The 15,018-nt window shown below is 43.0% G+C and overlaps 1 protein-coding gene across 1 annotated transcript in view; it reads left to right on the plus strand.

Moving 5' to 3' along the window:
- LOC121917140 (mediator of RNA polymerase II transcription subunit 13-like) overlaps positions 1–15,018 on the plus strand; it is a 122,247-nt gene that overhangs the window by 40,384 nt on the left and 66,845 nt on the right. Inside the window, 1 exon segment of the mRNA XM_042442861.1 lies at positions 1,961–2,129. Within this exon segment, the coding sequence (XP_042298795.1) occupies positions 1,961–2,129 (169 nt within the window).

A 15,018-nucleotide genomic window follows, 5' to 3' on the forward strand; every position in this document is an offset into this window, starting at 1 on the left:
GCCACTGTCAAGATGGGGTAATTGGGACATAGGATAAACCAAGTCCTTTAACCCCAACTCAGATGACAAAGGACTTTATGGCTGATGGTATACTCCTATTTATCCAACCCACAACCCCTCAGGGGCATACTAGGGACGGGGCCAGTTAGGAAGGTAAGACCCTTCCTAACCCTAGCACGCCCCTTCCTAACCTTAGTACGCGTGGAGAGCGTACTAAATGGCGGTCTGTAATGCGCCAAAGTGCCAGATCTCTCTCCAATCCCTCCTGGGCATGGGTTTGGAGATTGTGATTAAGCAAGTATTTGAACAGAAGATGAACTTAGAATTCTTCAGTTGCGAGCCAACCATCTTTTATCTGGTATGTACTCATGCTTGGAAACAATATCATACATATGTGATAAATACACACAGTATGGACATTTCTGCCAGGTTAAACAAAACTTTCCCCAGGGAATAAATATATCAAACAGATTCAAAATCAGCATTGCGTGTTGTGTGCATGTATGGGATTTTCTCTTCCCGGTTCTCTTCTGGTTCTCTAGAGTACATAGAAATTCCCTGCCCTTTGGCGGAGTTTGGAAGTATTGTGTTCCTTGGCAACTGATCGTTTTTACAATCAGGAGTTGGAATGGTGTGATGGGAGACTGCAGCAGGACAGGCTTGTAATGGCTGGAGTATAACACAACACTTATTCATAACCAGAGATGCTCTCATCCATGCTGAGCAATGAGAAGGGAAGAAGAGAAAAGCTCACAAGGGTGCTCTCAGGTTTTTATTTGCGATCTTTCCACTTTCGCAGGGGTCCTGTGCCCCTGACACCGGCGAATGTGGAAGGTCCACTGCAGTGACAGTTACAGTGTAATGGATAATGCAAGCAGTTTGTTTTAAAAGCAGCCTTCTAAACTCTCTCCCTTTTGCTTCTAAATGTAGACCTGGCCTAGTTGTGTGTTCTCTTCGAACTCTTAGAATAGAGCCCTCGTCTGCTGTGTTTCCAAGAAGCTGACAGTAAAGGCCAAAGGGACTTCAGCTGATGCCGCTGCTTGATCTTGGCATACCTTGACTTGGTGCGGGCGGACCCTGAATAAGTTAGAGACATGTGTGTAAATATGGGATCCAGTCTTTTACTGACCATGTTGTATCTGTCCCTGACTGAAATGAAAGTTCCTTATGCTTGTACATCCTTACCGTTATTATTCTTAGGCACTTTGTGAACATGGGCAGTGTATTAGTGTATTGACCATTTATTGTATTGACAGATGCAAGTCCGCCTAAGGGCTCTCCGTCATTGATGCTTGGTTCCCACTGATACCAGTCGGAGCTTTGAACATCTTCTGTTAAATCCTAGGTGCTCAATTTTGACTCTGAGGTGCCTAGGAACAAAAAAGCAGGTCTCTGTTCCAAGGAGGTTGCAACCTAAAACATAGCCCAGTGATGGTGAACCTTTTAGAGGCCGAGTGCCCAAACTGCAACCCAAAACCCACTTATTTATTGCAAAGTGCCATGTCTCTCTGGCTTTCTAGTAACAAACTCTGGCAAACTCTATGCTTGGGCGACGGGACATGTGCCCACAGAGAGGGCTCTGAGTGCCACCTCTGGCACGTGTGCCATAGGTTTGCCATCACTAACATAGCCACTTGGGAGACAAGACTGCCGTTGTAACTTATTAGCAGAGCGCATGAGTTGCATCCAGACGACTTCATGCCTGTTCTTCAGCATTTATGCTTACATATATCTGTTTTGGACTGGAAGTGACTTGTCTGAGGCTGCTTAACCGAATGGGGCAGCACCAGTTTGGAAGGAAGGTTCCTTGTCTTACTAGAAAGCTGCTTCGTATCTTTACGTTCCAGGATAACTTGAGTGCCCTCCTAAATGTAATGTATGAAGTGGCCCTTATGCAAACACTGATGTTTACCGCCAGAGAAAATGTGATGTTGACTTGTTTTCTTCTCCATTCTTGCAGATGAGGAAGATGGTGTCTGGGAGAATGGGCTTTCCTACGAATGCCGCACTCTGCTTTTCAAAGCCATTCACAACCTGGTAGAAAGATGTCTAATGAACCGGAACTTTGTGCGCATTGGGAAATGGTTTGTGAAGCCTTACGAGAAAGATGAAAAACCTATAAATAAAAGGTAGGACATGTTGTTGTTGTTGTTTTCCTTTCTTCCCCTCGCCCTTTCCTTTTATGCATTTAGTTTTTACTTGTAGCTTTAGGATAATGGTTATTTTCTTTCTGCAGTGCCTAAAGAAGGGTAAACCGATTCTTCGTTTTTGAGTGCAGATTTCATGTGGCGCTAGAACTGACTAGCATATGTTTGCAGTTTCCTAAAAGAAAATCTGCCTCCACAGCTATTCCTGTATTTAAATAGCTCATTTTCATGTTTGCTGCTTCTGACACTAGTGGAGCCAGCATTTTGTTTTAGGTGCATCTTGCCTAGGCTCCTGTCACTTCATGCACATGACATTCGCCCATAGAGATGGGATGCAAAAATGGCATTGGAGGATTACAGAGACCTCTTAGGGAAAATATTCATTTGGAATGTAGCCTATAATAGCATGTAGCTGTGCTGCTCCATTGAGAAAGCAACAGTAATGTGAATCTTGTAATGTAATGTAATGTAAAAGGAGCAAAATTTCAAATGTAATGAACAGTGCTTTCAGGCTCTCCTGAAAATATGATCTCTTCTTTTCATGCTAGGCCAGTGGTTCCCAGCCTGTGGGTCAGGACCCCTTTGGGGGTCGAATGACCCTTTCATGGGGGTCAACTAAGACCATTGGAAAACACCTATTTAATTACAGTTATGAAGTAGCAACGAAAATAATTTCATGTGTTTGAGTCACCACAACATGAGGAACTGTATTAAAGTGTTGCGGCATTAGGAAGGTTGGGAACCACTGTGCTAGGCCCTCAACGCCTGTTGTCTTCTCGCCTCTCATGGTCTTCATTTATTCATGAGGTTTTATTTGACCAAATAAAATATTTTGAATTTTGATTTTGAACTTAACAATGTAAAGCTTTGGTTAGTTTTGGTCCTGCATCTCATTGTAGGCGGTGTGACTTTTCTTGCATCCTTGCTAAAGATGGGCATCAAGAACGCCTCTTGTAGCGCTTTGGTGCATTTTCTTTTCTTTTAGGAAGCATGGAAGAGAATCTGTCTTTTCAGAGTTGTAGGTGTTTTCCATTCCTTTGGAATTTCCCCAGCGGAGATCTCTTCCAAGTGCCTCTTTGAGGGTCATGTCACATATTTCCTATAGGAAAGAGCAAAGTGGCACTAACAAAAGTATTTTAAAAGAATCCAGAGATGCATATTGGCACATCCTTATGGAGGTACTGTATAGGTCCTTGATATTCATTCCCTGTTTTTGACAAGTATGTTTGCAGAGGAAAACATTTGTATAGTCTGGGAATTGTGATTGCTATGTATAGCATAAAGTGGCTTTTACTTACATGCGTACGTTGTTTGCGCAGTCTTTCAAAATGTGTTGAGCGCACGCTCTTTGACTTAGCACTGAATCCAGTTAAAATGCCAAATGTTAAGTTCTGCTGATTTAAGTCTAGCGAGGAAACAGCTTAATAGCAGTGAGGAAATCTTACAACCTGTTGGTACAGTATATTTCAGTATAACTTAATGTAACAGTGTGATATTCCTTCCAGTTGGACATACAACCTGTGGTCAATCCTTTGTCTTAATTTTAATTCTATATATTTTTTTCCATTAAAGATGTTTTTGTTAAAGTTTAGATTCAAGCGAGATTAATTTAAGAACTTCAGTTGATGAAGTAAACACCAGATGAGGTTTCATAATAAAACCAACCATCCTGTGTCTGTTGGCCATCCATCTAAATATGGATCGTGTGAGGAGAAGCCTCAGACAGTCCCACCTATTAGACCTATTCCTAAGGAAGAAAGTGATGTTCAAATCAGGGGTGCACAGCTGTCTCCTTCCAGCTGTTTTGGGACTGCCGCTTTTATAATCACTCACCATTGGTCCTTCTGATAAACGCTAATGGGATTTAGATGCCAAAAACATCTGGTCGGTTAGAGGTGACTATACTTGCTTTAGAAATATTCCACTTGGAGACCATTTAGTCCTAGTGAATTGCAAGAGGTTGAGGGGTCGCGTCAGCCCCACGCAGATCTTGGAAGACCAGACTCCCCTTTATCCCACACTCTCTTTGGGTATTAAGTCTAGAAATTTAGGTATTTGACCCCAAAAACCTGAGTCGACTGATCCACGGGTCAATGTAAGTACTGTATTTATATATATGGTGAAAGGCAAGAGTTTAATCTGCCCTAGAAGCACTGACCCCCTTCTACTCTCTCATCCATCCATCCTTTAATATATGCACTAATAGTTATATTTGCTGGAATATTGTAAGTTCTTTGGAATTGTTTTCCTTTACTTCATCCTTTACATCCTTCATTATACGTGCCTTAAGTTTCACCCTCGACTTATCCACGGGTCTTATCAAAACCCATAATTTTGGACCCCAAAACTTGCCCTTGACTTATATATGAGGCCAACTTACAGTTGAGTATATACGGTGCATTGAACAGGTCACAATTCCCCATCCTTTGAGTCAGAATTTAAGTCCTCCCACCATAAGCATGCTTTGAAAACAAAAAAGGGGGGGTAATATAGAACATCTTAGACAACCAAGTATGTGCACAGAAATGCTCCACAGTCTCCGATCGGTGACGAACTTTCTTCTTAGCTAGACCTTCGTCTTAAGAAATACGTATGCCTATGCAATGGATTCGCTCTTGCCACCCCAAGAAGTCCTTACCTGGGTCATTCTTCTATTTCCTTCTGTCTCTAGCTTTCTATGAGTACATGTTTTGTTTCGGAGCACAGGAGAGCATGTGTGCTTTTTAACACCATTGGCTCGCACGTATTAGAAAAGAGGTACTTTGCACGACCGCGTCGGCTCTTTCTATGCTTTAAGGTCAGAGGGATATAATTCCACCAATTTCCGATGGGCGCCTGATAAAGGAAAGAGCAGTTGCGCGATTCTACGCTGTCTGTGCGAAATGGAAGCGTATGATGACCTCACCTCTCAAAATGACTGTTCTTCTCCTTATTATAAGGTAAAGCTTTGAATGAATAATTTACTTATCACCGAAAGGGCAGAAATAATTATCTTTGCGCCGAGTCGGTACCCTTCACGTTTTCCCACTGACATGGCCTGAGGACGTTCGTGGAGGAAATTCCGCGGTGAGTCAGACAGCTTTTCTTCTGCGTTTCTCCGGTGGTTTAGTTTTCGGCTCCTTCTCCCTTGCCATAGCTCCGGACGAGGAATACTTCTGCCGCTTTCAGGCAGGCCTGGCTTCTCTCCCCCTCCTTCGGAAAAAAAACCAAACCCAACAGACGTGTGAAGCCTTTAAAAATGTAAAAATGTGTGCAGACTCGTTCTATGAAAGAAATATTTTGCAAAGGGGAGAGATTGAGGACTCATCTATTTATTTAGTACTTAATTACATATTAAATCCACCCCGCCCCGAGGGAGAACTATAGCAGTCTTAATGCTCTGCGCCACCTTGTGGGTTCTGCCTCCACTTTGAAACAATCCTCGTGCGCGGAACAAAATGCCTACTAAAACCATTTTAAATTCTTCAGGTGTTATAATGCAACTGGTGCTATGTGAGCGGGAGACCAATTTAAACAAGAGGCTCATCACATAACTTCATGGTTTCTTTAAAGATAGAAGTGATTTATTCAGAGCAGTGGTCCCCAAACTGTGCCCTTTTAAGGGATTTTGGAACTTCAGCTCCCAGAATCCCAGACTGTTGGCCAACGTGGCTGAGGCTTCTGGGAGCTGTAGTCCGAAATCTCTTCAAGGGCACAGTTTGGGGACCACTGATGTAGAGTATACAATCCTAATTAAAGAGTAGAATTCAAAGATATCAGAATCAGTACGTAGAGAGATCTTATAGCACCTTTGAGACTCACTGAAAGAAAGAAGTTGGCAGCAGGAGCTTTTATAGACTTACTGTATATACTCAGGTATAAGTCTAGAAATTTAGGTTTAAACATTGACGCCAAAAACCCGAGTCGACTTATCCACAGGTCTACGTAAGTACTGTATTTTAACTCTCATATATACAGTATAATATTGACACTTACATACACATACATGTATATATATATGGTGAAAAGCAAGAACTGCGTTCTGCTCTCTCATCCATCCAGCCTTTAGTATGAGTACAAATAGTTATTTGGCATTGTTTTCCTTTCCTTCGTCCTTTACATCCTTCATTACATGCCTCTAAGTTTTACCTTCGACTTATCCATGGGTCATATCAAAATCCAAAACCTGCCCTCGACTTATATATGAGGTCGACTTATAGTTGAGTATATATGATAAGTCTACTTCCTCAGATGCTTTGTAGGTATTGTGAGGGTTATAATACTTTATAGAGAAGATACCCTGCCTGTCTACACACAAGGTACTGCTCCCATTGAAGCTAAAGGAGTTTACTTAGCAGCAATACGTTGGGTTCACACTGTGGCTAGAAATTGGGTCTATACCCAAAACAGTAATGGGCAAAGAAGCTTCTAGTCTGGTCCTGCAACCACAGCATAAGTTCGATCCTAGAGTCATAGAATAATAGAGTTGGAAGAGACCGCATCCAGTCCAACCCCCTTCTGCCATGCAGGAAATCCAAATCAAAGCATCCCGACAGATGGCTATCCATCCTCTGTTTAAAGACCTCCAAAGGAGGGATATCCACTACACCTGAGGGGAGTGTGTTCACTGTCGAACAGCCCTTTCTATAGTTCCTCCTAATGTTGAGGTGGAATCTCTTTCCTGCAGCTACTAGTCTTGGAGCAGCAGAAAACAAGCTTGCTCCCTCCTCAATATGACATCCCTTCAAATATTTAAACAGCGCTATCGTATCACTTCTTAAACTTCTCTTCTCCAGGTTAAGCATACCCAGCTCCCTAAGTCGTTCCTCGTAGGGCATGGCTTCCAGACCCTTCACCTCCAAGGTTAATTCAACCTTCCATCCTTTTGCAGATCGGTAAAATGAGTCCCCAGCTTGTTAGGGGCAATTGGCTTACAGATTATAAACCGCTTAGAAAGTGCTAGTTCACTGATAAGTGGTATAGAAATGTCAATGCTCTTGCTAGTCTTCAGTTCATGTAGGGGAGGAGAGGCACATCTTTACAACCAGAGATGGGCACCTTGTGGCCTGCAGACCACATTCATCCACTATGTGCATGAACCTTCAGGTCACCTGTCAGCTTAAGGCAACCTTGTAAATTTAATAGGGTTTTCTTAGGCAAGGAATACTCAGATGTGGTTTGCTATTTCTTTCCTCTGAAGTAGCCTGAAGTACATGGTATTCCTTGGCAGGCCTCTATCCAGGTGTTGTGTATATATTTCATTTGTATGCCACCTTTCTTCCAGACAAAGACATTTAAAAAACCTTCACAATAAAGTACAAAACGTGGACCCTTGGTATCTGCTGGGGTTTGGTCCCATGATCCCCCCATGAATACCAAAATCCGCCAATGCTCAAGTCCCATTGAATACAGAGCCGTAGTAAAATGGGGTCCTTTCTATAAGATGACAAAATGAAGGTTTGCTTTTTGGTGTTTGTATTTTGTTGAACATCTTCAAGCCGTGGATGGTTGAATCTGCGCAGGAAGAATCTGAGGATTCGGAGGGTCAAGTGTAAATAAAACAAGAATGTCTATAATCGCCACAAAACAATTTAAAAGACATACATAAGTTAAAACAGAGAGAGAAATAAAACATCACAGTAAGAAGCTCCTCTGCTCACACATTAAAAAGCCTGCTTAAACAGAAAGCTCTTTGCCTGCCGGCGAAAAGAAAGCAGATACTAAACAGGCCTGACCCTGCTTAGCTTCCAAGATCCGACTGGATCCGGTGCCTTCAGGGTATTTTGCTCAGAATGGAAGACTGCGGCACCTAGAAGCCTCCTGAAGGAATGGCCATAATCTATAAAAGGAAGGGGCAGGACATTTATTTTTGTTGGGCTCTTCTGACTTTCCCCCTGTTTTGGGAACCAATCTACTATTCGTGTCTTGGTTTTTAAAAAGTGTGAAACAAACCCACCCGGAAATTGAGATTCTTGACCATGCTTAGCCATTTTTTTTCCTTTTCCAAGAGGCAAGTAAAAGCAGCGGCTGCATTCAGACCAGAATCTCCAGCCACATTGGGAGTCTGGGTGGTGCGCGTTCTTCATTTATTGGATGCATTTATCTGTCATATCCCAACCCTCCAGGGCCCCTGGGGCCATGTGCAAAAGATAAAAGCATTAAATACACAAATAGGAGCTGTTTCAAAACAGACTAATATGAGAATCATATACGGTTAAATTAGCCAGACCGGCCATATCTAATTTTAAGGGTGGACAGCCATGCAAAACAATACGGTTTAGCTGCCTGCTGGACTTTCAAAATGGATGGAGCCAGCTTCCCCTTGGGAGGGAATGTCATATAGGGAAGGCTACTATAGAGAAAGGTCTGTTATGTTTACTAAGGCCTGTTACAGACTGCCAAAATAAAGCTGCTTGGGGTCTCTTTGGAGGTATGCTATTTAAATGACGCATGGGTCCTAAGAGTCTGGAGGTCGTGCCAAAGCCACACTCCATTCCTAAGCACTGGAGGGCACCTTTGGTGCAGCTTCCGGATTCTTAGGATGCATGCATCATTTAAATAGCATATCTCCAAAGAGACCCGAAGCAGCTTTATTTTGGCAGTCTGTAACAGGCCTAAGACTCACCGGTGGCAGGTCCTCTATTGAGCTCCTTTTAAAAATCCTCTTTGCGTTGATAACAGTGGGTTGTGTGACCAGATGTGTAATTTCTAGAAACTTTGAAAGCATGGGTAGAGAAGGCTGCTGTCGTCCCCCGACTCCATCCTATGAACAATTGACATTTGGGAGGAAGAATTAAAATAAGGAATGTTTATTAAACTTAAGCTTGCTTTATGTGTTCAAGAAGTAATTGCTGACTGTGTTATACCAGGTTAAGTCTCCCTGGCCTTGCATTATCTCCTCTAACATCCAAGGGCTCCTCCAGGATTGCAGATGTCTTTCCTACTGCTTGCTTCCTGAACCTTTACAGAAATCTGGAGATTAGAATTACAGTACAGGATCATAGAGTTGGAAGAGAAGGGCCATCCAATCCAACCTCCTGCCATGCAGGAACTCTCAACCAAAGCATCCCCGACAGATGGCCATCCAGCCTCTGCTTAAAGACCTCCAGGGAAGGAGACTCTATAACTCTCCGAAGGAGCGTCTTCCATTGTCAAACATCTCTTACTGTCAGGAAGCTCCTCCTAATGTTGAGGAGGAATCTCTTTTCCTGTAGCTTGAATCCATTGCTCTGGGTCCTAGCCTCTGTAGCATCAGGAAACAAGCTTGCTCCTTCCTCAATATGACATCCCTTCAAATACCTAAACAGGGCTATCATTCCACCTCTTAACCTTCTCTTCTCCAGACTAAACATACCCAGCTCCTTAAGTCTCTCCTCATAGGGCTTCATGGTTTCCAGACCTTTGACCGTTCCTCTGGACACAGCCTTCCAGGTGAGGCCTGGCCGATTCTAGGGGTAGATGCTGTGATGCTCTCCTTCAGTGTCCATCCCAAAACCTTAAAAAACTGAGTCTAAAACAAACTCGTAACTGGCTGCTGAAACATCAGCTACAAACTGAATTGGGAGAAGTTGGGAAGGGTTTATGCTTTATTGATTAAATGGCGTTTCTAAATTTGGAAATTGCAGGAAAGGAAATTGCAAGGGCGAGCCAGCATAGTGTAGTGGTTTGAGTGCAATAGGTTCACCTTATGATTGACATATGTCAGAAGCGATATAAAAGCACACAGAAACAGCAAATTGCAGTTAGGAAATAGAGAGAAAAGTACAAGCCATGGGTTCCTCAGCTGTCCTTATTTTGTTTTTAAACTATGATTTCATTTTCTTAGAGTTTATTTTAAAACTATAATCTTAAAATGCCAGGAATCAGGAAAAGGGAAACTAAATTGGGCAGCAGTTTTCCTCCTGGCCTTGATAAAAGTGTTTTAAGATTAAGACTGACTTGAGTCTTGTCAATATAGTGCCTAAACCCTAGCTTAGTGTCAATGCATACTAGGCTGTTACCTGGGCTTAGGAACAGTATATAGACTTCAGCTTTTATGATCCAGAAGTGGAAGAAGCTCTTCAGAAATAAACATCCCTCTTATATAATTATGAAGTAGCAACAAATCTTGATATTAGTTTACTTTTCTGTTAGCGCTGCTGAACTGAATACAGTGGTCCCTCTACGTTCGCTGGGTTAGGGGTGAAGGACCCCTGGGAATGTGCAAAAACCCACAAATAAGAAAACACTATTCTTTTTACCTGGGAGGACACCTCTGTAGGCATCTGCAGGTCCTCCAGTGCAACATCTATGGTCAACATCTGTCAGAGGTTGGTCATAGAGTCACGTTAGAGGACCTACAGATGCCTAGAGAAGTGGTTTCTCTCATAATCTCTAGGTCCTCCAGCACAAGTCTATGGTCAACATCTGCCAGAGGTTGATCCTAGAATCATGCAGGAGGACCTACAAATGCCTAGAGACGTGTTTTCTCTAGGAGCTTGTAGGTTCTCCAGCACAAGTCTATGGTCAATTTCTACTAGAGGTTGATCCTAGAATCATGCAGGAGGACCTAAAAATGCCTAGAGACGTGTTTTCTCTAGGAACTTGTAGGTTCTCCAGCACAAGTCTGTGGTCAACATCTGCCAGAGGTTGATCCTAGAATCATGCAGAGGACCTAAAAATGCCTAGAGACGTGTTTTCTCTAGGAACTTGTAGGTTCTCCAGCACAAGTCTATGGCCAACTTCTACCAGAGGTTGATCCTAGAATCATGCAGGAGGACCTACAAATGTCTAGAGACGTGTTTTCTCTAGGAGCTTGTAGGTTCTCCAGCACAAGTCTATGGCCAACTTCTACCAGAGGTTGATCCTAGAATCATGCAGGAGGACCTACAAATGTCTAGAGATGTGTTTTCTCTAGGAACTTGTAGGTTCTCCAGCACAAGTCTATGGCCAACTTCTACCAGAGGTTGATCCTAGAATCATGCAGGAGGACCTACAAATGTCTAGAGACGTGTTTTGTCCAGGATCTTGAAGGTTATCCAGAACAAGTCTATGGTCAACGTCTGGCAGAGTTGCACTGGAGAACTTATAGAGATTCCTAGAGAGAACATATGAACCAAAACTGCAAATAATCAAATGTCAAAGCTGCAAATGTGGAGGGCCAACTGTACTCCCACAAACATAGCATACTCGCTGTAGCTGAAAGTAGGAATCCTTATTTATTGTGCAGCCTCTTTTGTATTAATAAACAATGCTAGTCCTGAAAAGAGAAATATAACTCAGTCCTGCCCCTTAAATCAGTATCTGTGGACTCCTTAGTGCCATCTTTAAATTTCGCTTGAAGTCTGTGGACTTCAGATAACAGTAGATTTACAAACATTGAAGGAAATGTCGCTCCTTCACATACACTCTTTAGTCCTTCATTCATGTCGTATGTAATGTAAATGTCTGCAGAGCTTAGAAGGAACAAATTATTAACAAAGTAGTAATGTAGCTAGTAAGAATGAAGTTACTTTATTGGTGTAGTGAATAATGGTTTCTATTTACTTCCATGAGTTACTTTTAAAGTGCATTTCTAAAGGCATTTCGACAGTCATTATCTTTCTGATGCCACTCTCTTGCCAGTGAATCTTCAGGGTTTTGCTCTCAAAAGAATATCAGTAATGACAATACAAGTAATACGAGCTATTTTTCCTCTGTCACAAGTTATTTTTCAAACACCATAGCAAATATTGAAGACCAAGTGCTTTTCGAAAGTCCGTTTCCCAAGCTCTTCATCTGCGTGAGTTTGTCGTTCCTCGGTTTCTTTCACTCGGCGCACAAAATGGAGGGCGACAGCGAAGGGCCTGCGACGTTCCTTCCAGAATGTGGCAGGAGCATCGCTTTAAATGCGTTCTTGCTTCTCACTTTCAAATAAAGGACTTGATGCCGAATTGCGGGGATCGAGATGCTTGGTGAACTTCCCCGCCAAAGTATGCGGTGTAGGAGAGCCGCTTGGGCGTTTGCCAAGCGTGTTGCTCCAGCAAAATGGTGTCAGGGCGCATAGTAAAGGCCTTGCTGCCATGTTTGCTGGAGCGACTTTCTCAGCCGTGTCCCAGATTGCTCTCCAACAGCAAATGTCAAGATTTTTAGTCGCTGTACTGATACACATATTATCTTATTAGATGCACTTTTATTTAACTTTTATGTGCTCTTAGTTAATTTTTATGCGCTTTAACTTCTTAGCTAATTTTATATGTGTTCAAGGAGTGACTCAGTTTTAGCCTTGTATGTATTTCGATATTTCGTATTTCATTGCTGATATGTCAGTTGTTGTTGTTGTTGTTACTACAGATATGTGTATTACACGTAATCTGAAAACCAAAGTAAATTTATACCAAGCCAGGAAGGATAGCATGAATGACCAATCTCTAGGTCAGTGATGGTTTTTAGGCTGCATCAATAGAAGTATACTAAATCAAGGAAGTTAAAGTGCCACTAATCTGCTCTGGTCAGGCCCCACCTGGAATAAATTGTGTCCAGTTCTGGACCACAATTCAAAAGGACTGAGAAACTGGAGCGTGTCCAGGGGGCGACTAAAATGGTGAAGGGTCGGAAACCTTGCCCATGAGGAAGACTAAGGAGCTGGGATGTTTAAGCCTGGAGAGAGAAGGTAGAGGTGAATGATAGGATGCCCTGGTTTAAATATTTGAAGGGATGCCATATTGAGGAGGGAGCAAGCTTCTTTTCTGCTGCTCCAGAGACTAGGACCCGGAGCAATGGATGCAAGCTGCAGGAAAGGAGATTCCACCTTAACATTAGGAGGAACTTCCTGACAGTAAGGGCTGTCCAACAGTGGAACACACTCCTTCCTCGGAGTGTAGTGGAGTCTCCCTCCTTGGAGGTCTTCAAATGGAGGCGGGATGGCCATCTGTCAGGGATGCTTTGATTTGGATTTCCTGCATGGCAGGGGGTTGGACTTGGTGGGCCTTGTGGTCTCTTCCAATTCTATGATTCTATGGTGAACCTTTTAGAGGCCGAGTGCCCAAATTGCAACCCCAAACCCTCTTATTTATTGCAAAGTGCCATGTCCCTCTGGCTTTCCAGTAACAAACTCTGGCAAACTCTGCGCTGGGGTGACGGCACATGTGCCCACAGAGAGGGCTCTGAGTGCCACCTCTGGCACGCATGCCATTGGTTCGCCTTCACTGCTCTAGGTCCTCCAGCGCAACTCTGCCTGGGGTTAACCATAGAGTTGTGCTAGAGAACCTAGAAAAAAAAAACGTCCCTTGGCATTTCCAGGTCCTCCAGCATGAATTCTGTGATCCACTTCGGACAGATGTTGACCACAGAGTTGCACATAGATTCCTAGAGAGGTGTTCTCTCATATCTTCCCACATTCACAGGGGTCCTTCACCCCTAACCCCAGCGAACGTGGAGAGACCGCTGTAGTGCAAACCTGCTTTATCTCTTACAAGAACAACCACCATTGCCATTTCCTTCTGCCCGCCTCCTCTAACCCGACGTCGAAGTTTCCTTTTATTTTAAAAGGACAATGTTGATTAATTTGAAGTGGCACCATGTACCAGCCGGAGCCCAGGTGATTCTTTTCTCTCCGTCTCTTTCCTCCCCCCTTTTCTTGCTGTAGACAGCTGGAATGGAAAGCTGCTGTAAGTAGGACAGTGCAGGATAAACAGCAGGAGCTGAGAGCATTGATCACATGGCTGTCTCTTTGGGATATTGGGTTGCTACAGAGACCACTCGCAGGCGAATTTAGCGTTTTTACATCGGAACGGCGTTTTCCCTTGTCGGCACAATTAGGTTGTGGATTTGCCTGGAAAGCTTGAGAACATTAGGGGAGGTGTTTTGGCGCTATGGTTCTCCTTCCCTTCCCAGGGCCTGGGTCTGTGCTTCCAAAGAACCCCTTGCTAGACAGTTAACTGGCATTACAATAGATGTTGTTTAAAGGCTCTGTTTGGAGCATGGTTCGAATGGAAGACTCTTAAACCATGTATATTTAAGATGCCTTGGTTTATTTAATCTTACTACAGTGGGCCCTTGGTATCCACTGAGGTTTGGTTGCAGAATCCCCCCGTAGATAACAAAATCTGTGGATGCTCAAGTCTCATTGAATGTAATGGAAAAGGAAAAATGGTGTCTTTAATATAAAATGGGAAAATCAAGGTTTGCTATTTGGAATGTATACCATTTTTGAATATTTTCAAGCCGCGAATGCTTGAATCTGCGGATAAAACATCAGTGGATAAATAGGGCCGACTCTACTATTAAACCAGTGATTCTCAACCTGTGGGTTGCAATCCTTTGGGGGTTCGAATGTCCCTTTCACTGGGGTCACCAATGGAAAACACATATTTGTGATGCCCTGAGGAACTGCGATGCAAATAATTTCGTGGTTGGGAGTCACCACAAGATGAGGAACTGTATTAAAAGGTTGCAACGTTAGGACAGTTGGGAACTACTGTATTAAACTTATTTAAAGTCCACTTTTAATCATATTTTCATATCTTGCATAGTGTGGCATGCATAATGGCCCCATTTTATCCTCTCAACAGTCCTATGAGGTCGACCCAAGGCAAACCTAGCCTGAGTTTCATGGTTGAGGAAGGATTTGCTCTCCTTGGTCCAAGTCCAGCTCTTTTATTACACTTAGACCACAGTGTATCTTACAGTTCTTCATAGTATTTTTCTACATTAAGTGTGAACGTCTATTCATGTCACTTCAGATGAGGTCAGACAATAAAAATAGAGCATCTGTCATTTTATATTTGAGCACTAATTGCTGTCTGTTATTTCAGATCTATGATGTAAGACCACAGCATAGCAGCGTTCCCTGAAATGCCCTCGTTTTTACATTCCACGCCGTCCCCAAAATTAATGGGACCTCATCTTTACTAAAAGCACTCCTCCAGATGGA

This window comes from Sceloporus undulatus, chromosome 11 (genome assembly GCF_019175285.1).
Source record: "Sceloporus undulatus isolate JIND9_A2432 ecotype Alabama chromosome 11, SceUnd_v1.1, whole genome shotgun sequence".
NCBI lineage: Eukaryota > Metazoa > Chordata > Lepidosauria > Squamata > Phrynosomatidae > Sceloporus > Sceloporus undulatus.